Source organism: Sorex fumeus, unplaced genomic scaffold (genome assembly GCF_029834395.1).
Source record: "Sorex fumeus unplaced genomic scaffold, SorFum_2.1 ptg000128l, whole genome shotgun sequence".
NCBI lineage: Eukaryota > Metazoa > Chordata > Mammalia > Eulipotyphla > Soricidae > Sorex > Sorex fumeus.
The window spans coordinates 23,876,735-23,900,935 of record NW_026606185.1 but is presented as its reverse complement, the minus strand read 5'-3'; the positions used below and the strand labels follow the sequence as shown (position 1 = coordinate 23,900,935).

The window sequence follows — 24,201 nt, the reverse complement described above, 5'->3', positions numbered from 1 at the left end:
ATATCATACTGAGTAAAATGAGAGAGAAGGAAAGGGACTCATTTAGATGAGGGCATTCATTCGAAGGATTAAAAGAAAAAAAAACATCAGTATGAGACTAATAGGTAACCTTTCAGTACCTGTATTGCAAACGATAATGCCCCAAAAGTGCCTACCATGGAGGAAAAGGGGAAGGTGAAAGAGCAACTGTGGACACTGATGATGGGAAATGTACAGTGTTGAAGGGATGGGTACTGGAACATGATATGACTGAAATCTAACCATGAAGTACTTTGTACATGTGTATCTCACTGTGATTTAATTAAAAATAAATAAAATTTTAAGATTACTTAAAACTTAAGGATAAGCAAATGATCTATTAATGTTTTAAAAACATATAAAGGACACAAAAACAAAACATTATAAAAAGCAAGAAAATTGTTACCACTTCTACTTAAAAGAAGAAACCAGAATAGGGGGGAAGGAACTTCGTATAAGAAACCAAACACACAGTAAATGAAACACTGCATTAATACATTTTAAAAGCTTTTTAAAATGTCCGAGCTTTTTTGATAACTCAGCACATTATCTAGTATCATACATAAATGAGTGCTAGAAAACTAAGTCAACTTTCTCAAGTCTACACAGTAAATTATGGAGATGAAACTCAAGACCTGAAGTGACTGTCTCTAGAGTCCTGATTTGGGGGCTGGTGATAAGTACAGGGTTAAGGCACTGGCCTTGCATATGGCTGACCCTGGTTCGAACATCACGAACACCACGTATGAGCCCTAAGCACAGTAGGAGTGATCCCAAGCACAAAGCTAGTACGTAGCCCCTGAGTACTGCCAACTGTACCTTCTTGCCACACCCTCAATAAAACTATTTTTAAAAAATATTTTACTTTTGAGCACTGTGCTGTATTTCTTCCCAAAGAAAATGTTACCACTGACTGCTACTTCAAATACACACTACTACAAAAAGTGTATAAGAAAACAACAACAACAAATGAAATCCCATTTGTGAATCCTGCTTACATAATCTTTCTTACTGAAAACAGGATAAATTCCTTCCCATTTTTAACAAATGACCACACTTAACATTCTAACAAGTGCAATTACAACTGAAATTACAACTGATGCTAATGTCTGGTAACACATCTGATCAAGACTGGTGGCTGACTTTGACAGATGACTCAGTTTGCTGTCACTAAAGAAATTGAAATTTGAGTAAATTACCTTCATCTTTGAAATATTCACGTACCTGTGTAGTGTTTTACCAGTTTCTGCAGGGTTTCAAATTGTGCTCTGGTTGTGATATAGTATCCACCATTGTCAAGTTTCCTAATTTTGTAGTGTTTCACATTGTCGCCCTTTACTTCATCCCAGTCACGAATAGAGAGGGAAAAAGCACCTGAGGAAAGGCAGTGGGTATTAAGACTTTTACTGTCTATGTCCCAAAACAGTACCCAAGGGAAATTTTAAACTATCAATTTAACAATATCAATACCTTTAGTAGTTTCACTCTCTCTCACTAAGAAAATGCCTCGTTGATTCCCAGGATTTAAAAGTAATCTTTCAGCATCTTTTCTCCCCATTTTGCCAAAATACCATCTGGGAAAAAATTGAAGAGCATTCTGAATTAGAATCCATGTCATAAAAGTCACACATTAATATTAATACGGACAGTGAGTGGAAGATGACAAAAATAGCTATAGATTAAAAATGCCATAAAATAATGAATTTGACTTACTAAATAAACAGGAATGCTATAAGTATTACTATCAAAATATACTTTGTCACAGTAGTTCCACACACTGGCTACTCAACATGTCTTTTTAAGTCCACCTGGCAGACACAAGAACAATAAATGGAGAGAGAAAGGCAACGGACGAAAGGATTCTCCCAGCAGCACACAGCAACCCTGAAACCCGAGTAGGAAGAACAGAAGGGGCAGAAGTTCTGTGGCAATAGTGTGATCATCTATGTTCAGTCAGACGCAAATAAACTCTAACACATTGCTGGGAACTCTAAATTAGGGTGAGTTTGACTCAACAGAATTATCTGAATAAAACTGACAGTCTTTGCTATGGAGGAGCTGACTGAATACGCAAGAAAGGCAAAATAACAAACAGCAGTAAGCGCCAAAGCAGAACAAATTACGTACTATGAATAAAGCAAGCACTGATTGAGCACAGCTACTATGTGCTAGGCACTATGTTAGTGTTGTGACCGTAAAATGTAGTACGTATAGATCTATATCTACAGAAACTTAGAACTAAAGTAATGTGACTGAAGGTGAACCTTATCTATGTAAAAGTCACAAGAATGATACACTTCTTAAAAGAGAACATTCCTCAACAAAAGTACAGATCAAGCACCTAAGTCAAGAAATTAATATTGGGGTCGGGAGCTAGGCTAAATGGCAGAACATGCGCCTCCACATTCATGGCCCTGAGTTCAAGTCCCGGAATGGCATGGCCGCCCCAGCACCACCAGGTTGACTTGGCGGGCCCTGAGAACAAACAGATGTGGCCTTGCTGGCCTCCAGGACTAATGGGCCCGTGCGCTGAACTGAGGTCTAAACTGCCCATAGTCAAGCATCATCAAGAGTGGTCTCAGGGGACCCCAGCACTACTGGGACTGGAACCCCCGCATATTATATATACACTCTTATTACTATTAACTAAGGGTGAATTTCTGGAGAGAAGCTGCATAATATAAAATGTTAATAAAAGTATTAAAATAGATTAGGTATAATTCAGTGTTATTAATGCAGATTTGTTTCTAATCCTACTATAAGTGAATACAATAGCATCTATTATTAATTTTCAAGTAACAACTATTAATATGATACATTAGCTATATTAAGACTGGTATGTAATAGTGTGTACATAAAGTTGTGGTTATGTAGGATGTGCATCAAAATGCTTTTAAAATCAAGATCATTAATAAAATATTAAGTCATGCCATACTCTTCAGCCTGAATGGAATCTGCAGGGGCTACATAATTGCTAGGGATATAGCCATTCTTTCCTGTAGCGATTGATCTTGCTTCCCACCAGTCTCCTTCCCTGCAACACATAAAACAACAATTACCACAGGTAGACTACAGCTCAAAATATGATCTATTACAGTGTTGTTTTGTATCTTAGGTAGATAATAAGTTTTACTTCAATTTTTTATTTATGCATTCATGTGCTCATAAATCAAAGATGATTTTTAAAAATAGGTTACATCAATTAAAGTGATAAGACTAAGCAAAAGTAATATTGCATTATTTCTGCTCCAAACAAAAAAATTAATTTAAATTCTAGTTATAAGGTTTCTAAAATATATAATTATTTCAACCTAAGGCAATAAATGACAATGAATAAAGCAACCAGAGGCAAGTCTTCCAAATTATTCAAACTCAGCTGAGTATTTTTTTTCTAAAGGTTTACTGAGACAATTTGCATACCCAAAACTCCTCCCTTTTAAGATATATTAGGGGTCTGTAAAATGCTTTGCCTTGCACGAAGCTGACCCGAGTTCAATCCTGAGCACTGCCAGGTGCATTTCTGGCTTCCTTTCCTAAGCATAAAATTTTCAAAGTTTATCTATGCTGCAGCATAAATCAGGAGGTCACCCAAGTTTTTTTTTGTTTTTTTTTTAACTGCCAAATGCTTTTTTCTCTTTAAGAGTGTATCCAGTACAGGTAGGTGGAAAGTGAATGAGAAGTTGGAAGAAACTCAATGAACAATTCGTATGCTTTCCTATTATGTTCTGCTTTCATCTTGGTGGCAACTAGAAGTTGTTAGAGGATTTTAAAGCCAAGAAACATACTCATCCCTTAAGTTCTGGAAAAATTATAGCAAAATGAAATTAGGAAACATCACTGGCCGCTAAGAGACCATTCATTAAACACATGATGAGAAGTTACAAGTGGGTATTACACCTGCTAACAAAATTATATATATCCAAGACAAGCATTGAATTTTTTATGGTTGGCCAATAAATGATCAAGAGTTAGAGTCTCATTGGTTAGAAGCATCCTTGGCCTCCCTGACCTGTGACCTGCGGGTTTCCAGGCAGAAAGGCAGCTGAACTTCAGGGGTTCAGTTGGGGTCTAGTTTAGAACCTTTCCTTTGTGCTGAGCCAGGCTTCGCCTTCAGTCTCGTTCCTTTCCTTAAACCTTCTTTAGAGTCTGCAGAAAGGCTTCCCCAAGGATCAGATTTCTGCGCATTGCTTTTGCTTTCTTCCAACTCCCTAAAAATTGCCTCCAGAAGCTTCGAGCAAGAGGGCGCATGTGGGCCGGTGAGGTGTGTGGCATGCACCCATTTCTGGGCCCTTGCTTACACTCCAGCCCTCGTTTTCCTGCATGTGCAGTTAGAGACTAATTCAAAATCCTCATCTGGCAGAGGATTCCCCCACGTCCCCCACAGCTTCCCATTTGAATAAAGGCTCATTTAACCCCTCAAAAAATGAGGAAAGATGGGGGGTGCGAGGGATACTGGGATCCGTGGTGGTGGGAAATGGGCACTGGTGGAAGGATGGGTATTCGAAATAAATTTAAAAAAATGAGGAAAAAAGCTAAAAAGTCTCATAAGAAAAAAAATCAACTTCACTTGGCCAGTTTGAGATTGCAGGGGTTCCTCTTCTCTTTTTCAAGAGAAAGACAAAAGGTCCTTAAATAATCTGGTACTTAAATAAGTAGGAAGTCAGAAATCACATTATAAAGATTTTGTTTTTAATGATGTATTTACTCGTATATATTCACTTAATATTAATTCTTTGATTTTTACAATTATTGCAGGACCATAGCAGCACAGTTTGTGTAATACTTATACCTGTAGAAGAATTATACCACATGTTTAAAGAAACCAAATGCATAACTGAACTTAGTGTGCAGAAACACATACCCACCAATCTCAACTCTGAATGCATCATCAACTAGTTCATTGGTTTCAGTACAAAGACTTGGTTTCTTCCACTATTTCCCCTTCATAAAATATCCACAATACTTACGTATTATTGATTATTTGAAATCTTTCACCCTTCTTGAATGAAAGGTCCTCTGTAGTTCTAGCTTCATAATCATATAAGGCCACAAATATAGTAACACCACCTATTGTAAGGGAAAAGAAGAATAAGATAAATTATAAATTATGAAAAGAGAAATAAATACTGCCAGCAAAGTTCAGGCATAACTTTCTTCCTAGTCTCCAGAATCTATTTTTAAATATTAGTTTGGACAGTTGGCATTTTTAAACTATTCAGATGCATTAAGACCTAACACGAGGGGCCAAAGAGATTGGTGGGTAAGGTAAGTACCTGGTTGCAATCCCGATATCCCATATGGTTCCCACCAGGAGTGATCCCTGAGCTCAGAGCCAGGAGTAATGAGCTCTGCTAGGTGTGTCCCCAAAACCAAACCAAAAAATACCTTGTATTATACTCTATAAATTCTAAATTCTACAGATCCAGTGAAACACACTTAATTTTGATTCATAGTAGCAACATCTCAGGCTTGAAAAGTTAATTCAAACCAATTCCTTGCCAGAAAAAGCATAAACTACTAGCATTGATCGTCAATTTTTCACAAATAGTTGGTGAACATTTTAATAATGGACTTCAACTTAAGATTTTACTTTATTTTAAAAAGTAACATATTTTTCTTAGAAATTAACTGGCATTGTGGGGCTGGAGCAATAGCACAGCAGGTAGGGCATTTGCCTCACATGCAACCGACCTGGGTTTGATTCCCAGCATCCCATATGGTCCCCCAACCACCACCAGGAGTAATTCCTGAGTGCAGAGCCTGGAGTAACCCCTGAGTGTCGCCGGGTGTGACCCAAAAAGAAAAAAAAAAGAAAAGAAAAAAAGAAAGTGGTATGGTTGATATGAATTTTAAATTCCAAAATTAACCCATACATGGTATTACATATGAAAGCTTAGGTGATTAGAACACTAAATAAACTTACCTGCAAACAAAAGAATAAAACATCTCATTTATCAAGGTTTCCCCCCTGAGTTCTAGTCATTTATTTATGATCTACTTGACATCTTTATTTGAATGTCTAATTTGACACTTTCTAATTGTCCAATTTAAACCTTAGGTACAAAACAAAAGCAAAAATAAAAAAAGAATAGATTTATTTTATTCTGATAACCTGTATGGCACCCAGGTCTTTCCTTTGCACATGACACTATTAGTCAATCAAGTATTCTATTAACAGTGCTGAGGGCTGTCACCAAAATATGTTATTTTTCTACATCAGTCAGCCTAATAAGTCCTTGTTATTTCTTAGGAGTAGGAGCCTCCTAATTATCATTTTTATCTGCCTCCCTACAGCAAGATTGATTTCTCACAAAACTGCTAGAGTACAGTTTTTGTTTGTTTTGGGTCACATCCAGGGGTGCTCAGAGGTTAGCCCCAGCTCAATGCTTGAGGATCACTCCAGGAGCGCTCAGGAGATCATGTGGTGCCAAGTATCGAATGTGTATTTTCTGCATGCAGAACAGGCGGTTGGTCTGTTAAGCTACCTTTCTGCTCCCTGGGGTTTTTCAAAAAGAAAATTCAACCACACAAATTCTATATTAGCTCTTCAATAATTTACTGCTCTTGGGACCGAAAGGGCAAGTGATAGAATCCATGCCTCCATGCCTGTCATGTGGAAAGTCCTGAGTCTGATTCCAGGAGTCACAATGCTGAGGGAGCCCTTATCACCCGCCCCCCCCCCCCCCCACCACCACCAAACAACTTTCATAAGAAAAAAAATAGTTTCTTTCTGGTTTTAATAAATTGAGACTTCAGACAGAGAGCTCAGATAGAGAGGGGAGCACCAAGTAAAGGGTGTTGGGAGGATCCTACCAGGATGAGAGATGCATGCTGAAAGTAGACTATAGACCGAACATGAAGGCCACTCAATGCCTCTTTTGCAAACCACAACACCCAATAAGAGAGAGAGAACAAAAGGGAATGCCCTGCAATGGGGGTGGGAGGGATGCTGGGAGCATAGGAGGTAGGGAATGGGCACTGGTGGAGGGATGGGTGCTCGATCATTGTATAGCTGAAACCCAAGCACAGAAATTTGTAAGTCTACGGCTGTACCTCATGGTGTTTCACTAATAAAAATTTAAAAAAATAATAAATTGAGACTTCTTAGTACAAGTCTCCAAGGTTCTGAGTATTCTGACTTCAATTCCTTATCATACATATCATCTCTACCTATCTAGACTCTTGTGTAGTCATCAGTGCACCAATACCTCCAAACCTTAACATGTGTTATTTTCTTTCCTCAGAAATCTCTTTTTTAACTCTGTTCATTTTTAAGTAATTCTTATCAGACTGTAGCCCAAATCATTTCTTCTCAAGATAATTTTCCTTGATCATTTATTTTCTTTGGCGTTTTGGGTACCACCTGGTGATATTCAGGGGTCATTCCTGGCTCTGCACTCAGGAATTATTCCTGGCGATGCTCAAGGGACCATATGGGATGCCGAGGATTGAATTCGGTTCGGCCACATGCAAGACAAATACCCTACTTTCTGTGTCATCACTCTGGTCCCTTCCTTGATCATCCAAAGCAGCATTTCTCACCTCAAAGCCACACGGCATGTGAGCCCCAGGATATTCCAAGGGGGCTATAGATGGAAATCAAATAAACAGGGGTCCAAGGGAAGGGTGCACAGAACAAGACTGGCTGGCCAATTGGTAGGACGGGGGAGTCACAGAAGGAAAACCGGGTCAAAAGGGCCATAGTAAGAAAAAAGTGACCTCGAGGACCTTCTTCAATCATTCTGACTAGGTTCTTTATAATATTTCAAGAAGCACTACATTATCCTGTTTGGTTTTTTACTCACTACTGTTGTCCAACCTTCATTATTATGTAATCTCCACTGGGACAGAAATAAACTTTTTACTGTTCACAGTTCTATACCTGACATACAGACACTGCATATTTGTTACTGAACACCCATAACAAGTTATTTCATATAAGCAATCTGTTAGTAATTGAAAATATATCTTTAAGTATGAAGTTTTCCTTGATTTTGGGTTACTATCTTGCCCAACCAACCACATAATCCTGAAAATAAAATTTTGTTGCCGGTTCCTTCCGGCAGAGGAACCCAGGTGTGCGGGACCCAGGGCATAGATCTCCAAGCCTGCTTGGATTGGGACTGAGGCCTCCTCCACCCAGATCCCCCCATCTTCCAGTATGTAGGTGTTACGCCCACCAACTGCCCCCAGTGCCATGTAATCCCATCAACGGCCAAGACCCAGAGACTATAAAACCCTGCAGAATCTCCTGTCTCTATGCTTGGCTGTCCTCACCAGGGCCCCGTGGAGGAGGGTGCCTTGAGTTTCCCTCCGCACCCTGAGCAGAGCCCTGGTCAAGACCCAGAGACTATAAAACCTTGCTCCCGGAAGCACGTGGCCGCATTCGCCATTGCATGACATCTTATTATCTAGTTCTTATTCTGGAGAACCTGGAAGGCTACCAAAAGTATCCTGCCCACACAGCAGAGTCTGGCAAACTCCCCGTGGCGTTTTCAATATGCCCAAAACCAGTAACAATGATGGGTCTCATTCTCCTGACCCTGAAAGAGCCTCAAATATGGCACTTTTAAAATCTCAGGGCTAGGACCTAGGAGACATTACTGGTGCCTGCTCAAGGCAATCAATGAACAACAGGATGACAGTGATACAGTGAAAATTTTGCTGATGACTACAATGGCCATCTAATTTCTTAAGTATTTAAAGTTACGGGGTGGAATTAGAATTGTAATTGACTCTTTGAGGTCCATACCTCCCCAAATAAACAATCTCATAGGATGAGGTTATATCATTTCTTTGGTCAGGTCATAATTATTGGGAAGGAGATGAACATTTTAAATGAAACAAATTTATAGCTCATGCCTGTAGAACAGATTCCTCTTTGCCCCCTCTCATTTTAAGGACACATCATGTTGCCTAATTTGATACAAGCCCAAAGATGAAGTGGACTGCAGAAAAGAAATGAAAGAAACACAAAACCAATGACTTCAATAAACTACTATATTGGGGCAGGAGAGATAGTACAGCAGATAGGGCAACCCCTGGATCTCCATATGGTCCTCAGCCCTGTCAGGAGTGATCCTGAAGTAGAGGGCCAGGAGTAAACCCTGAGCACCATGAAATGTGGCCCCCAAACAAAAAGAAACTGTTATATCAATGAATCCTAAAAAAAACTCTTCCAAGATTTTTATTTATTTTTTCATTTTTGTATTTTGGGCCATACATGATAGTGCTCAGGAGACCACGTGTGATACCAGGGATTCAAACCTGGGTTGGCCATGTATAAAGTGCCCTACCTGCTGTACTATTTCTCTGGCCTCTTCCTGATTATTTCACATTACTTACTTTTGTGTTTCTGGCCCCACCCAGCTGTGTTCAAGGCTTACTCCTGGCAGCGTGTTCAGGGATCACTTCTGGCAGGGCTCGGGAAACCATATGTAGTGCCAAAGATCAAAGCTGGGTCAGCCACAAGCAGGTGAGTGCCCTACCAGTTTTACTATCTCTCATTCCTGATTACTTATTTTGTTTTTGGGTCACACCCGGTACATTTAGGGCTTACTCCTGCCCTATTCTCACAGATCCCTCCTGGCAGGACTCTAAGGAGACCATATACGGTACCACTGATTGAACCTGGGTTGGTTGGGTGTGTGCAAGGTAAATGCCCTACCCGCTATCTTTCCAGCCCCTTCCTACCTGATTATTTTAAAGCACTTCTGGCTCCACGAAAGATTGTTGGCTATCACTTCTTACTGTTCTCTTAAATAATATAATAAAGGGATTTCTTGGATAGGTGACTAAATAAGGACTCTCAGGCTTATTGTCTGTGACTGAAAAAAACAAAACAAAATTTAGGACTAGGGATGTAGCTCAGTGGTTGAGCAAATGTGCTTCACATATGTTGGTTTGATCTTCAACAATGAAAATATAATCACTTGAACTCTAAGTCTTATAATTTTTTAAAAAAAATCAGAAGTATCTGATAGTATTTGGTATATCTTTATATCCCCCATATCTGCCAGACATTCGATATGTAAAAAATGAATTAACAAAAAATTAAGGATGTTACCCCAAAACATGCTCACCATCAGATTACTGCCAAATTTCCTAGAATATGTATATACAATCACTTAATTTTTATATTATAGACTTTCTTATAGTTCTTATAATTCTTACAAGTCCCTGACACTTTTCTTTTTTTTTTCCTTAAATTTTTATTAGTGAAATGCCATGAGGTACAGTTGTAGACTTACAAATTTTTGTGCTTGGGTTTCAGTTATACAATGATCCCATCCCTCCACCAGTGCCCATTCTCTACCACCACCAGTCCCAGTATCCCTCCCACCCCCCGTTCCCCCATCCCACCTTACCTCTGTGGCAGGGCATTCCCTTTTGTTATCTCTCTCCTTTTGAGTGCTGTGGTTTGCAAAAGAGACATTGAGTGGCAATCTTGTTCGGTTTATAGTCTACTCTCATCACACATTTCCCATCCTGAGAGGAACCTCCCAACACCCTTTATTTGGTGCTCCCTTCTCTATCTGAGCTGCCTTTTACCCTAGTGTGTCCGCTGTCCTTAAAGCCATGGAGTAATCCTCCTGGTACTTATCTTGGCTATTCTTGGGTGTAGTCTCCTATTTTGTTACTTTATGTTCCCCAGATGAATGCAACCTTTCTATGTCTGTCCCTTTCTTTCTGACTCATTTCACTTAGCATGATACTTTCCTTGTAGTACCATTTGTATATGAATTTCATGACTTCATCTTTTCTAATAGCTACATAGTACTCCATAGTACCAAAGTTTCTTTAACCAGTCATCTGTTCTCGGGCACTCAGGTTTTTTCCAGATTCTAGCTATTGTAAAGAGTGCTGCAATGAACAAACAAGTGCAGATGTCACTTCGACTACACTTTTTTGCCTCTCTGGGATATATTCCCAAGAGTGGTATTGCTGGGTCAAATGGGAGCTCAATTTCTAATTTTTTGAGGATCGTCCATACTGTTTTCCAAAAGGCCTGAACCAGTGGGCATTCCCACCAGCAGTGAAGGAGAGTCCCTTTCTCGCCACATCTGTGCCAACACCGGTTGCTTTTGGTCTTTTGGATGTGGGCCAGTCTCTGTGGTATGAAATGATATTTCATTGTTGTTTTGATCTGCATCTCCGTGATGATTAATGATGTAGAGCATTTTCTCATGTGCCTTTTAGCCATTCGGATTTCTTCTTTGAGAAAGTTTCTGTTCATTTCGTCGCCCCATTTTTTGATGGGGTTGGATGTTTTCTTCTTGTGGAGTTCAACCAGTACTTTGTATATCCTTGATATCAACCCCTTGTCGGATGTGTATTTGTCAAATATCCTTTCCCATTCTGTAGACTGTCTTTGTATTTTGGTCACTGTTTCTTTTGACGTGCAGAAGCTTCTTAGTTTTAGACAGTCCCATTTGTCTATCTCTGTTTTCACTTGCTTGGCCAGTGGCGTGACATCTTTGAAGATACCATTAGCTTCAATGTCATGAAGGAGGGTTTTGTCAACTTTGTCTTCAATGTACCTTCTGGATTCCGGTCTGATGTTGAGGTCTTTAATCCATTTTGATCTTACCTTTGTACTTAGCCTGACACTTTTCATACGGCAGGTAAATCTTATGTATGAGATGCCCTAAGTGATATTTACAAAAGGACAACAGAATTGACCATTTCAATCTCACCTGTTAAGCCAGTAGGATATGAAGTCGGCACCACTGAGAATGAGGAAGATGCTCCTCCGAAAGGTGTCATCCCTGAGGATCCTCCAAATGGCGACATGGAAATACTGGTGAAGTTTACAGATGCTCCCTTTGCTGAAGACGAAGGTGTCACTGCTGTGTGTTCTGCTCCATACTGGTTGATGCTTGGACTGACAGGTTCTGGAGTGTTTTCAGTTCTAAATTTAATAGAAGGACTTTTGTTCTCTTTGCTTTTTATGCAGCCCATTATCAAATCTGCAGAGGTGATAAAGCAATTTTGAGAACCAGTTAATATAAAAAAACACTTCCAAAAGATGCAATTCAAAAGTTAATTTTAAACAAGGCATAAACTGTCAGTAAGGTCTCAAACAATAAGAAGGAGAAAGAAGCCCTAAGAAAAATGAAGAAATTCTAAAGAAACAACCAGACTTCACAAGAAAAGTTAAGTATCAAAATAATGGTAATAACTTCAGAAGGTGAACGAGTAAAGACCGTAGTCAAAGAAAGAATAGCTGCCAACTTCCCAAACTTACAAAAGAACTCACCAAAGTTATCTAGGAAACTAAGAAAACACCCAAATTTCTATGTCCAAAACAAAGCATTGGTCAAGTCACATCACTGTTAAATTCCCAGAAGTCATTGATGAAGCAGTGAGGAAGCGAGCTGGGAGTTTTGAAAGCATGCCGTGCCTCTACAGGCACTGGCTTGGATCTGCAGCACTGCCTTTTCCTCTGAACACTGCTAAGTAGAGCTCTGGGGCACTGCTGCTCCCTGCACTGAACCAATAATCCCTTCGAGATTGAGTTCTGCTGGGCATGGGCTCAAGCTCTGTTTGGGAGGCCTCAGCCCAGGATTCTGCTTGGGAGACTCTCACCCCCCAACAAAGACAAAACAAAGAAAAATCAGTAAATATTGAACGGCAGGACAAGAAAATGGTGTGCTTGGGACAGGTTCAATTCCCAGGACCATGTCTCCGAGCCTCTCAAGAACCAACAGATGTGAGCCCGGTGGCTCCTGCTGGCATGGCCCTGATCGCCCTGACACTGCAGGGCCCAAGGTCACAGCCAAATGGCATTCTCAGGCTCATGCACCGAGTCCATTGGCCCTGCAGCCTGAGAACTGCTGGTAGAACTTTTTTGGGCACCACTTGGGAACAATTCCCCCACCCACTTACCTACCCACCCACCATACACAAAATACTGAAGGGGCCAGAGCAACAGAACAGAAGATAAGGTGTTGTCCTGCATGCGGCATGCGGTAAACTCCAGTTTGATTCCTGTCACCATCTATGGTTCCCTGAAAACTGCAGGGGCCCGTTCCTGAACACACAACTAGAAACAGACCCCGAGCACCACAAAGTGTGGCCCAAACACCTCCACTGTACTTCTTATCCCCAAAGAAATATCAAAGGTGGTGAGAGAAAAAAAGCATCAATACATTATTTAAAATATTTTAAAAGGTGAATAAGTGGAGGTGTTTTAGATTGGGGTCAAAGTATTTATTATAGAATAAAAAGAATCATGTCAGTTTATCAAGTTATAAGATCATTAACATGAGAAAGTACAAAAGCATAAACACTGTGGAATCACAGATGAGGGGCAAAGAGATATTAAAGAAAATAATCAGGTTTGGATGATCAGTAAAATATTGGTAAAAGTGACATGATAAAGTCCTCTTCCTGGTATTTACTGAACTCTTCTCTGTTTAACCACACTTATTATAGATAATAAAATTTACCCAAGGAAGAGATATAAAGAGGTATGAAGAAGTAATACAGTGTAGCTATATGATTTTGGTGTATCCCCATAAATATACAAAAACATGGTTGGAAAAGAATCCTCAACTTCAGGATGGGGAAGAATTTAAACTATGCCTTTCTGTTTAAATATTTTATACTTTGATATAGTTTGGGTAGAGTAGAATAGATTCATATAGTGAGCACAGAGAAGACAGGTGGCATTTAAATTTATTTTAAAAGGCAAGCTCATCAGTAAATAGGAACTCATTGGTAACTGAGCAAGAGCATTTTTTTTTTTTAGCATCATTGGGCTGGAGCAATAGCATAGTGAGTAGGCCATTTGCCTTGCATGCGGCTGACCCAGGTTCAATTCCTCCTCCCCTCTTGGAGAGCCTGGCAAGATACCGAGAGTACTTTGCCCGCACAGCACAGCCTGGCAAGCTACCCGTGACATATTCGATATGCCAAAACACAATAACAAGTGTCACAAAGGAGATGTTACTGGGCCCGCTCAAGCAAATCGATGAACAACGGGACAATGGTGACAGCATCATGTAGATAAAAGTTAAAAGGCAGAAAGCCGAACAATAACTTAATGACTTGAACACAAAAGTAAGAATTTCCACAGTCCAATAAAAGCTCAGAATGTACTTTTATCAGGACACTTCTTATTTATCTAATTTGCTGAACTCCATCACAGTCCTTAGTGCAAACTAATACCGTTGGTTACTCAACTGTCATTCTCCTGTTCAGATAAAGAACCCAGATTTTGTTCACCTGCCTCAGATTTGCCAAGCCTTTCATCAGTCTAACCCTGGGTAAGAAGAAGATGGGTGGGCTTATACTCATAGTTAATTCATTGTGCATTCTATGAACATGAGCAGTTTTTCACACTTATGAAAAACTTCACTAGTGCCTAAATGAAGCAAACTTCCAGAGACTAGATCAGACTAAACAGCACTTAGGAGGAGTTGACAGACTGAGAATGGTAGGGCAGAAAGAAAAAAGAAACGGGTCCTACTGCTCCTGCATAGGGATTAAGTCACACAACATAACTGAATCATGTGATATAGCATTAAAACTGCAATACACTTTAGTTGTAGAAATTTTATTATCTGAGAGAACAATATATCTATTGCATAAGTCAGTTTATTTTACTTCAGTGTTACTTGCAATTGTAAGGATCATAAAAACTACGCCAGTCATGAAAAATTCCTTTTCAACAGCTTAAAAAATAATATATCCAAACTTTCCCTGAAAGTTTTCTTTAAACATAAAACTATCCTTTAAACTAAAGCACTTGGGCTAGGATAAAATCAAAAGCCTCCACAAATTCTTCATACTGGGTATAGATACAATGCAGTCACCTATACAGATATTTTTTTACATTTCATTCTATCTATAAAGTTTGACAACTTAAAAAGTAATTGACAATATAAAACAAATACAAAGTGAATTTGTTGTCCTTACTTCAACATTAGAACTTGCAATTAATTACTAATTTTTTATTCGTTGATAGAAATAATGTTGAGAACCTATGTTTCTGACCATTACCACCATTCAATTTGCCAAAAGCTACAAAAAAATTTCAACCACATCTTCTTAGGTCCAATATTATTTCTATAGCAATTGTTATTTTCAATGCCAGTTTAAGTAAAACTGCAGAGATAGCAATAATTATCTCATATTAAAAATGCCTTAATAATTGTTCTCATATCTGTAATACTTCAATGGGCCAGTTTCCTAATCTCCTAAAATTCTACCATATAAAATAAAGCAATACAATTCACCCAGAAAGAATAGCAAATTGAAAAAGGAAATGTTTTGGGACATTGGGAGTTTGGGTCACATGTGGCAGTACTTAAGGGCTACTCCTTACTTTGTGTTTAGTTCTTGCAGTTTTATTAGTGTGTGAACAAATCAAAATATATTCATACCAACCTGAGGGTACAGTCACCTACACAACTAGATTATATAGCATAGCATACTGAGATCACCACTGTGTATGCAGTCTGCTGCTAACTGAAACAAGTGATGATGACTCTAGGGATAAAAGAGGATCTTTAGAGAAAACTTGTTATACAGCAGGAGAATCCCTTAAAAAAATTCAGCAGAATTACAACAGAAACTGCAGATTTAGAAGAGAGAAGCATGCCATAATCAAAAGTGCTATAAGGGGGAAATTCTATACCTGATGAGCTTATCATTCAAAGAGCAATTAGTTGTACAAAGAGAGGTGAATGAAGAATGAAGCGTCCTTGAAAGAAATTTTAAAGAAACTTTTCTAAACTAAAAAGGAAATGGCATTAACAAGAAAGACATACTGAAAAACATTTGTAAAGGCAATAAATCAACTACAAAGAGCAAGCATGAAGATTAAAAGACAAAAGCTGTAGTCAAGGGAAGCAACAACTACAGACAGGGGCCAGAGCGGTACAGCGGGTCAGGTGTTTGCCTTGTTTGCCGACCCAACTTCAATCCCCGAATCCCATATAGTCCCCCAAGCACCGCCACAAGTAATTCCTGAGTGCACAGCCAGGAGCAACCACGGAGCATAACAGGGTGTGACTCTAAAAGTTTTAAAAAATTTATATATAAGACAAAGAATTAAATAAAAAATATAAATCTGGGGAAATAAAGAACAAATTTCGCCCTCTCCTCTCTGGAAAGAAAGATGGCAGCCGCATGGGAGCCTTGTGGAGAGCAGGTCTGAGCCAGGGGTGGGGGCGCAACTGAAACCTCATGGGATGGGGGGGGGCGTTCCGGCCCGTCCTTCACGCCCTACCGAGGTCACCAGTTGCCCCCCACGAGCGGCTCTCCGGCACAGCCACGGCCCCAGAAGCACAAGGACTTAATGCAGACAACCAGCAGCTTGGAGCAGAAAAGCGAACAGACTATGCGTTAATCCACTCCACCATGTCTGCCCGGAGGGGAAAGGGTGTTGCCCCATTTGCCCTCTCCTCTCTGGAAAGAAAGATGGCGGCCGCATGGGAGCCTTGTGGAGAGCAGGTGTGAGCCGGGAGTGTGGGGGCGACTAAAACCTCATGGGAAGGGGGGTCGTTCCGGCCCGTCCTTCACGCCCTACCGAGGTCACCAGTTGCCCCCCACGAACAACTCTCTGGCACGGCCACAGCCCCAGAAGCACAGAAACCAATCTCTTAATTATCTGACTCTCAGTAGAAATACTTCCAGGGTTAATAAATAAAATAGCAGAAATCCAAAACTTCACGGCCGCGCGACATCATTTAATTCTTGAACCCAGCTGTAGAAAGCAAATCATTCCACAATGCTTTTTCAGCATGGCTGATTTGGGGGGGGGGGGGGAGTAAAGTCTAAATAATAATGGTGCAACTTTTATCGAAACAATGAAGCTAGTCAAAGTAGATAGAGTGTTAACTAGAATTCATCTGCCCCACAGGCATTGGGGGGGAAGGAGGTGGGGGTTTATTGGGGTTCTTCGTGATGAAAAATAAGTATTGGTAAAGGGAAATGTGATTGATATTTGCACAACCGAGACCTAAACCTGAAAGCTTTGTAACTTTTCCCACAGTGATTCAATAAATAAACAAATTAATTAAAAAAAAAAGAACAAATTTTTTGGTTGTTCTCATATCCAACTGAACACAGGCTGTCAGATCTTTAAATGTATAGTGTTACTGCAGTTGTAATACATAGTTTCCCAATGAATAAGCATCTCAACTAATCACAAATGTGGGGCCCTATTTTTATACTTCCTAGTTCTACTGTTCTTTGTCTATCACTGTATCACTGTCATCCTGTTGTTCATCAATTGCCTCGAGCAGGCCCCAGTAACGTCTCCTTCGTCCTAGCCCTGAGATTTTAAAAAGTGTCACATTCAAGGCTCTTTCAGCATCAGGAGCGTTGAGACCCATCACTGTTACTGGTTTTTGGCATGTTGAATACGCCATGGGGAGTTTGCCAGACTCTGCTGTGTGGGCAGGATACTCTTGCAAGCCTGCCGGGTTCTCCAGAGTAAGAACTAGATAATAAGATGTTGCGCGGCTGCGAATGCGGCATATTTGTCTATGTTTACGTCAATTATCACACTATTTTCATTACTATCGCTTTATAGCAAGTCTGTAAATAAGATCATATAACTCCTTCAGGTTTTTCATCTTTTTCAAAGTTGCTTTGCAATACTCAGGATGGAAGTCAACAAATATCTGCAAAGAGGCAGAGAGTAATAAACATAGGCAAGGTCTTGCTTATAATGCAACACACCTGGTTTGAACTCCAACATCAAACCAGGACTTTTGACTATGGTTCCCAGAGCAATGTCAGGAATAATCCGTGAGCATAGAGCCAAGAGTAGGTTCTGAGCATCATTGGGTGTGTACGTGTGTGTTTATGTGTGTGTGTGTGTGTGTGCTCCCCCCAATCCACTAATGTAGTATTCCATTTATTTAGATCAGATATTTTTCTCAGTAATGTTTAATAATTTTTAGTATATTTGTCTTTTCCAATGTTCCTTAAGTCCAGATCATATCACTTTACTATTATAAATGGCATTACTTTATTCCTATTTCTAACTATTCATTATTTTACTAAATATTAAGAGCAATAAGTTGAATGTATCAGTTAAGTACATACAAATACACATAAAAATTAAAGTTTTTTATTGCCGTAGTCAAGACTGAACTCTGCTGTCATATTTGCAAGTAAGTGCTCTACTGCTGAGCTATGTCCCCAGCCCCACTTACATATAAAATATACATACAGAGCCATACTTGAAACCTACACATTAATCAGACTAAAGATATCTAGTGAACCTGCTAAACACATGCCATAGTGACTTTTTTGTAGATTCCAGATTTTTTATATTCAAGGTCATATGCACAATAGTTTTACTCTTGGTTTCTGGGCCACACCTGGCCATACTTCTGGCCTTCCATGTAGTGCCAAGGATTAATCTGGGGTCATCAGCACAGAAGGCAAGTGCCTTAACCCCTGTGCTATCTCTGCAGATCCTGATCTTTTTTTATATGACTGGAATGTGCTTGTGCTGTTGAAGATCAAACCCACAGTTTTATACATACAAAGCACATACTTTACCACTGAATTCCATACCCTGGCTTTGTTCTGATCTTAACAGTGAAAGAATTTAAGTTACTATCATTAAATACATTAGCTGTGAGATTTTTTGTCACGCTGAAGAAGTCTTCTAATTGTTTATTGAAGCATTTTTTTAAATCATGAATGCATATTAGATTTTTGTAAAATACTTTCATATTTACTTAGATGAAAGTCTCCAATGGAGATGTTAGTGGGCCCGCTCGAGCAAATCGATGAACGGGAGGACAGTGACAGTGAAAGATCATAAGAACTTTCTCTTTTCTTTAATTGATATGGTAGGTTACACTTTGTTAAGTGGGTTTGTGGTTGATACTGTATGCTTGTTTTTGTTTTAGGGCCACACCAGGTGGGGCTCAGGGCTTACTCCTGGCTCTGCACTCAGGAATCACTTGTGGCAGTGCTCAAGGGACCATGAGAGATGTAGGGGATCAAACCCAGGATGGCCCATGCAGGGCAAGTGCCATGCCCTACCCTCTCCAGCCCTTCGATGTTGAGTGTTAATGTCAACCTAGGCACTGTTTGAATAAAACCCATCTGATCATAATGTTAATTTGTAAAAAGTGCAACATTAAGTTATTTACTTTTTATTGTAACTATTCTGTGCCATTTTTCTTTTAGTTTCAAAAAGAAAACTTTTTACATTTCTTTACCTTCCCTAGGAAAGTCTAAAACTTATACTCAGCTTAATGGCAGATTTTTTTCAGACTGAAGGTATTTATTCTTTAGATAAAAATGGAAAGTTCAGATAATACAGCTGGCAGGGAGCTTGCCTTGCATGCAGCCATCAGGGGTTCAAACTCTGGCACACCATAGTCACCCGAGTCTGCAATGGGAGTTTCTTGAGCACAGTTAGGAGAAAGCCTTGAGCATAGCCAGGTATGGCCTCAAAACAACTACAAAATGGTAACTGAGCGTCTGAGAGGCTAATACAGGTGTTAAGGTACCTGCCTTGCATGTGGCAGACCCTTGTTTGATTTCTGAAATCCCATATGGCCCCCCATGCACTGCCAGGAGTGATCCCTGAGAATCAGAGAGCCAGGTTAAACCCTGAGCACCAATAAGTATAGCCCCCAAACCCCACGTCCAAAAAAGTGAAAGATCATAAGAACTTTCTCTTTTCTTTAATTGATATGGTAGGTTATTATATGGGGGTATGGTGCCGCCAGCAGGTCAATCTGTACCTGTGAGGCGAGTGCATCAGCAGCCTCATGGCGCCTTCAGACTTCCAGATACCCCAAAATTGCTGCTGTGCCTTTGGCCAGACCCCAAAAACTTGGGGCAGAGTTTACCAAGAAAGTAAACGGCCAAAAGTTAGGTATGTGGGAAAAACATCTACAAACCACCTCTGGCTCAGCTATATAATTGGAGGCAAGGCCTCTTTGGTTCCTGATTGAACTGCTTAATGGCCATGATCCCAGAGACTCAGAAACGAATCTCAGAACCCAGTGGCCTTAGGTAGAAATGCTTCTGGTCTCTGCAGTAGGCTACCGGTGCTGGGCCAACCCAGGTGGGAATAGGTTTCATGCCTTGGTCTGTTTCCCCTGGCGGCCCAGTGGCCGCCATTCTTCTGAGGCCACTGAATAATCACGTTTGGGCCCCCAGTGACGAGACACACAGGGCCTCACGGGATGGGGGTGGAGCCAGGCTTGTCCTCCCCACCCCAACGAGACCCCAAGTCATCGCCCATGAACGGCCTCTCTGGCTCCTCATCAAGCTGCTCAACGGCCTTGATCCCAGAGACTCAGAAACAAATCTTGAAACCCAGCAGCTTTTGGCAGAAATGTGTCCGGACCCCACAGTAAGTTACTGTCGCCGGGCCACCCCAGGGGGGAATGGGTGCTGTCCCTCCGCCTGCTCCCTCTTGGCGACTTGGTGGCTGTCATCCTCCAGAGGCCATTGGACAGTCAGGCTTGGGCCCGCAGTGACGAAACTTGTTGGGCCTTATGGGATGGGGGGGGGGGGGGTGTGGAGCCGGGCCTGTCCTCCCCACCCCAACGAGACCCCAAGTCATCTCCCACGAACGGCCTCTCTGGCTCCTCATCAAGCTGCTCAACGGCCATGATCCCAGAGACTCAGGAGCAGATCTCTAAACCCAGTGGCTTTTTGGCAGAAATCCCTCCAGATTTAAGTGTTAAAATTTCAGAATTTCAAAACCACATGGCCCTACTGCAGCCACACGACATCATATGTTATTCATAACCAGCAATAGAACACAAATTATCTATTGTTGCCTTTTCAACAGATCTGAGTGTTGGGGTAAAATCTCAAATAATGGTGGGTCTGGTGTCGAAATAGTGAATGTGATCAAAGTAGAGAGAGAGTAATGTGGAAATCATCTGCCCCACAGGCAGGGGAAGGGTGTGGGATGGGGGTATACTGGGATTTTTGGTGGTGGAGAATGGGCACTGGTGAAGGTACGAGTGTTTCATTGTATGACTGAGACTTAGACCCAAAAGCTTTGTAACTGCTCTCGGAATCGAACTCGGGTCGGCCATGTTGGCCGCGTGTAAGGCGAACGCCCTACCCTCTGTGCTACTGCTCCAGCCCCACGGTGATTCAATAAATAAAATTATAAAAATTGGGAAAAAAAAGTAAGGTGGAGTTCATGCACAATTCAATCAGCTAATCAGTGACTGAATAAATAGCAGTACTCCTACAAAAAAAAAATAAAAAAACGTTATTGATTTAAAAAAAGAGTTTATTATAAAGATTAAAATGTTAATTAAGAGGCAAGAATCTCCTAAATATCAGTAATTATACAACAATCCGATCTTCCACAGCCACTGCCTTGTTCACCTATTTTTGAGATTGAGCTGACCTGACAATACAAGTCAAGGAATGTAAAATACTAATTGCCCTAATCTGCCAGTTAGTTTATCAGGCAGTGCTCCACCCACACACTCCTTAAAAGACTTTTGGCCTATGACAGGTCTATTTACTATTTATATGGGGGCAGGGGTTAGACCACACCTTGCGGTGCCCAAGGCTTACTCCTGGCTCTGAGCTCGGGGACCACTCCTTCAGGTACTTACCCAAGGAAGTACTCAGGGTTCTGGGGATGGAATCCACATAGGCAGGGTGCAAGACAAGTGGAGTATTGGCTGTTACTCTCTCTCCAGCCCCTTAATAGTTGTTATTTTAATAGCTAGTAATAGCTACATATTTTAGCAAAATGTACTAAAAGGGCAAACCTTCCAAATTGAAACAAATTTCTATATTAGGCTTTATTTTTCCCGGACGAGAAAAGTGCAGTCTCTGCCCCCGCGCCTGGGTGTTCCTTCCCGGAGTCCCTTGGAGGGGAGCGGGTTGAGCTTTCCTCCCCGCCCCGACCAGGGCTACGGCAGCCGAAGACCTCCAGGACCAGCCACCACCATGCTGAGACCACTCTCCGCACACCTGAAGGTACTGGCAGAGGGACAAAGCCACGCGGGTTCCGGGGCCGAGACCTCCAAGCCTACTCGATTTGGAGTCGAGCATCTTCCACCCAGATCCTCCAAATTCCAGTAGGCGGGGGTCACACCCACCACCTGGCCCCCTGGCGCCGTGTAATCCCATCAGCGGCCAAGACTCAGAGACTATAAAATCCAGATCCCGGAACCGTGCGGCCGCACGACATCTTATCAGGACATCATTTTATGACATCTTATTATCTCATTCCTACTTTGGACAAACTTGCAGGCTATCGAATGTAGCCTGCCCACAGGGCAGAGTCTGGCAAACTCCCCGTGGCCTACCAAATATGCCAAATACCAGTAACAATGATGGGTCTCATTCTCCTAAAGAGCCGTGAATATAATCTCAGGGCTAGGATGAAAGAGACGTTACTGGGGCCTGCTCGAGGCAATCGACGATTAACAGGATGATGAAATGAAAAAAAAAAAATTTTTCTGCCTACTACAGATAAAGTCAGAGATTCACAAGATTAATGGAATGCTTGGCCTCAGAGTCACCTGCACTTAGAACAGTTCAGGTAGAAAATGTTTACCTTGCCCCACATCATGTCTGAATTACTTTTCTCATCTTCCCTAGCTTCATCTTTTAAATATTTACTCAACATTCCTACTAACAAATCTAAAGGTACGTAAAATATAACATTCACAGAATTCCTCCAAATCAGCTCTTTAGTTTTCCTCATCTCATGTTACATGTTATACCAGTTCAAGCCAAAAACTGTGACACCATCCTAATTTCACACACACACTATATCCAATTCTCAGCAAACCCCTTGGTTCTATTTTCAAAATGTATCCAGCTTCTAAACACTTCTCTCCATCTTCCTTACTATCCTAGTCTAAATCAGTCTTTCTAACACCCAAGAATGGCCGAGATTAGTACCAGAAATTTTACTCCAGGGCTTGGAGGTCAGTCACACATGCTAAGGGAAAAGGGAGCTCAGATAGAGAAGGGAGCACCAAATAAAGGGTGTTGTGAGGATCCTCCCAGGATGGGAGAAGCATGTTGAAAGTAGACTATAGACCAAACATGATTGCCACTCAATGCCTCTTTTGCAAACCACAACACCCAAAAGGAGAGAGAGAACAGAGGGGAATGCCCTGTCACAGAGGCAGGATGGAATGGGGGTGGGGTGGGGGATGGGAGGGATACTGGGATCCGTGGTGGTGGGAAATGGGCACTGGTGGTGGGATGGGCATTTGATCATTGTATAACTGAAACCCAAGCACAATATGTAAGTCTACAACTGTACCTCATGGTTTATTTACCTAATAAAAATTTTTAAAAAAAAGTAATTACCTCAATGTCAATCTATGTTTTTGTAAATTCATCACTTCTGTCTTTTTTTGCTGAATAATATTTCACTGTTGTATATATATACATTTATATATGTACATATATATATCCATGTATATTGGTATACAAATACTGTCTATTCATCTGTTCATGAACACCTTTAAGCCTTCATTGCTATATTTCACGATAATTTTGTGATGTTTTTAATACAGATTCTATGCAATTTTTCTAAGGTTGACAAACAATTTATTTCATTTTTAATTTATTTTTGGCTAGGCAAGGAACTTGGCCTGTCTGGACCCCGGGAAGGAGAAACACAACCTAGCACAGCCTAGGAGTCGAGGCCGGGGACTGAGTCCAGGTACTGGGGCAAGGATGAAGGACACCAGTGCCTGGTGCCCGGAAGGGGTTTGTCCACCACCAAACCGGGGCAGTGGGTCAGAAAAGGGAAACATGATGATCACGCTCCAGGGGGCATGGAAGTCCTGGATGAACATTTTAACTTCTTTGTAGCAATTGTAAATGAAACTGTGTGTGTCTTTATTTTCGGTTTAAAATGTTTATTAGTATAAAAAAATTAAATTGATTTAAAAATTTTATCTTATTTACTGTAACTCTGATTGATTAGCTGACTAACTGTAGTTTTAATATATTCTGTGGGAATTTCCTGTGGAAAATAAATATATCTGCATGGAGGGAAAAAAAATAAATCACAGTCTTTCACAAATTCACAAATAGTATTGAATTACTGCAATAGCCCAAATCAGATGTTCCCAAACTGATTTAACCTGCCATTCCCCAGAAAGTGCCTCCCCAGACCTCAACCACACTGAGGCTTGGCTACAGAGTCTCAGCACCTCTCAGAGTGGGCAGCAGCAACACACTTTG

General features: G+C 40.8%; 1 protein-coding gene across 2 annotated transcripts in view; it reads right to left on the bottom strand.

Annotated features, from left to right (window-relative positions):
• YES1 (YES proto-oncogene 1, Src family tyrosine kinase) overlaps positions 1-24,201 on the bottom strand; it is a 78,059-nt gene that overhangs the window by 13,223 nt on the left and 40,635 nt on the right. For both annotated transcript variants that reach the window (XM_056138127.1, XM_056138128.1), the window contains exons 2-6: positions 11,715-11,987; positions 4,986-5,085; positions 2,954-3,052; positions 1,489-1,592; positions 1,243-1,392 (exon numbers count right to left, since the gene is read on the bottom strand). In XM_056138127.1, coding sequence (XP_055994102.1) covers positions 1,243-1,392; positions 1,489-1,592; positions 2,954-3,052; positions 4,986-5,085; positions 11,715-11,979 — 718 coding nt within the window. In that variant the 5' untranslated portion in view covers positions 11,980-11,987. The remainder of the gene's footprint in view (positions 1-1,242; positions 1,393-1,488; positions 1,593-2,953; positions 3,053-4,985; positions 5,086-11,714; positions 11,988-24,201) is intronic.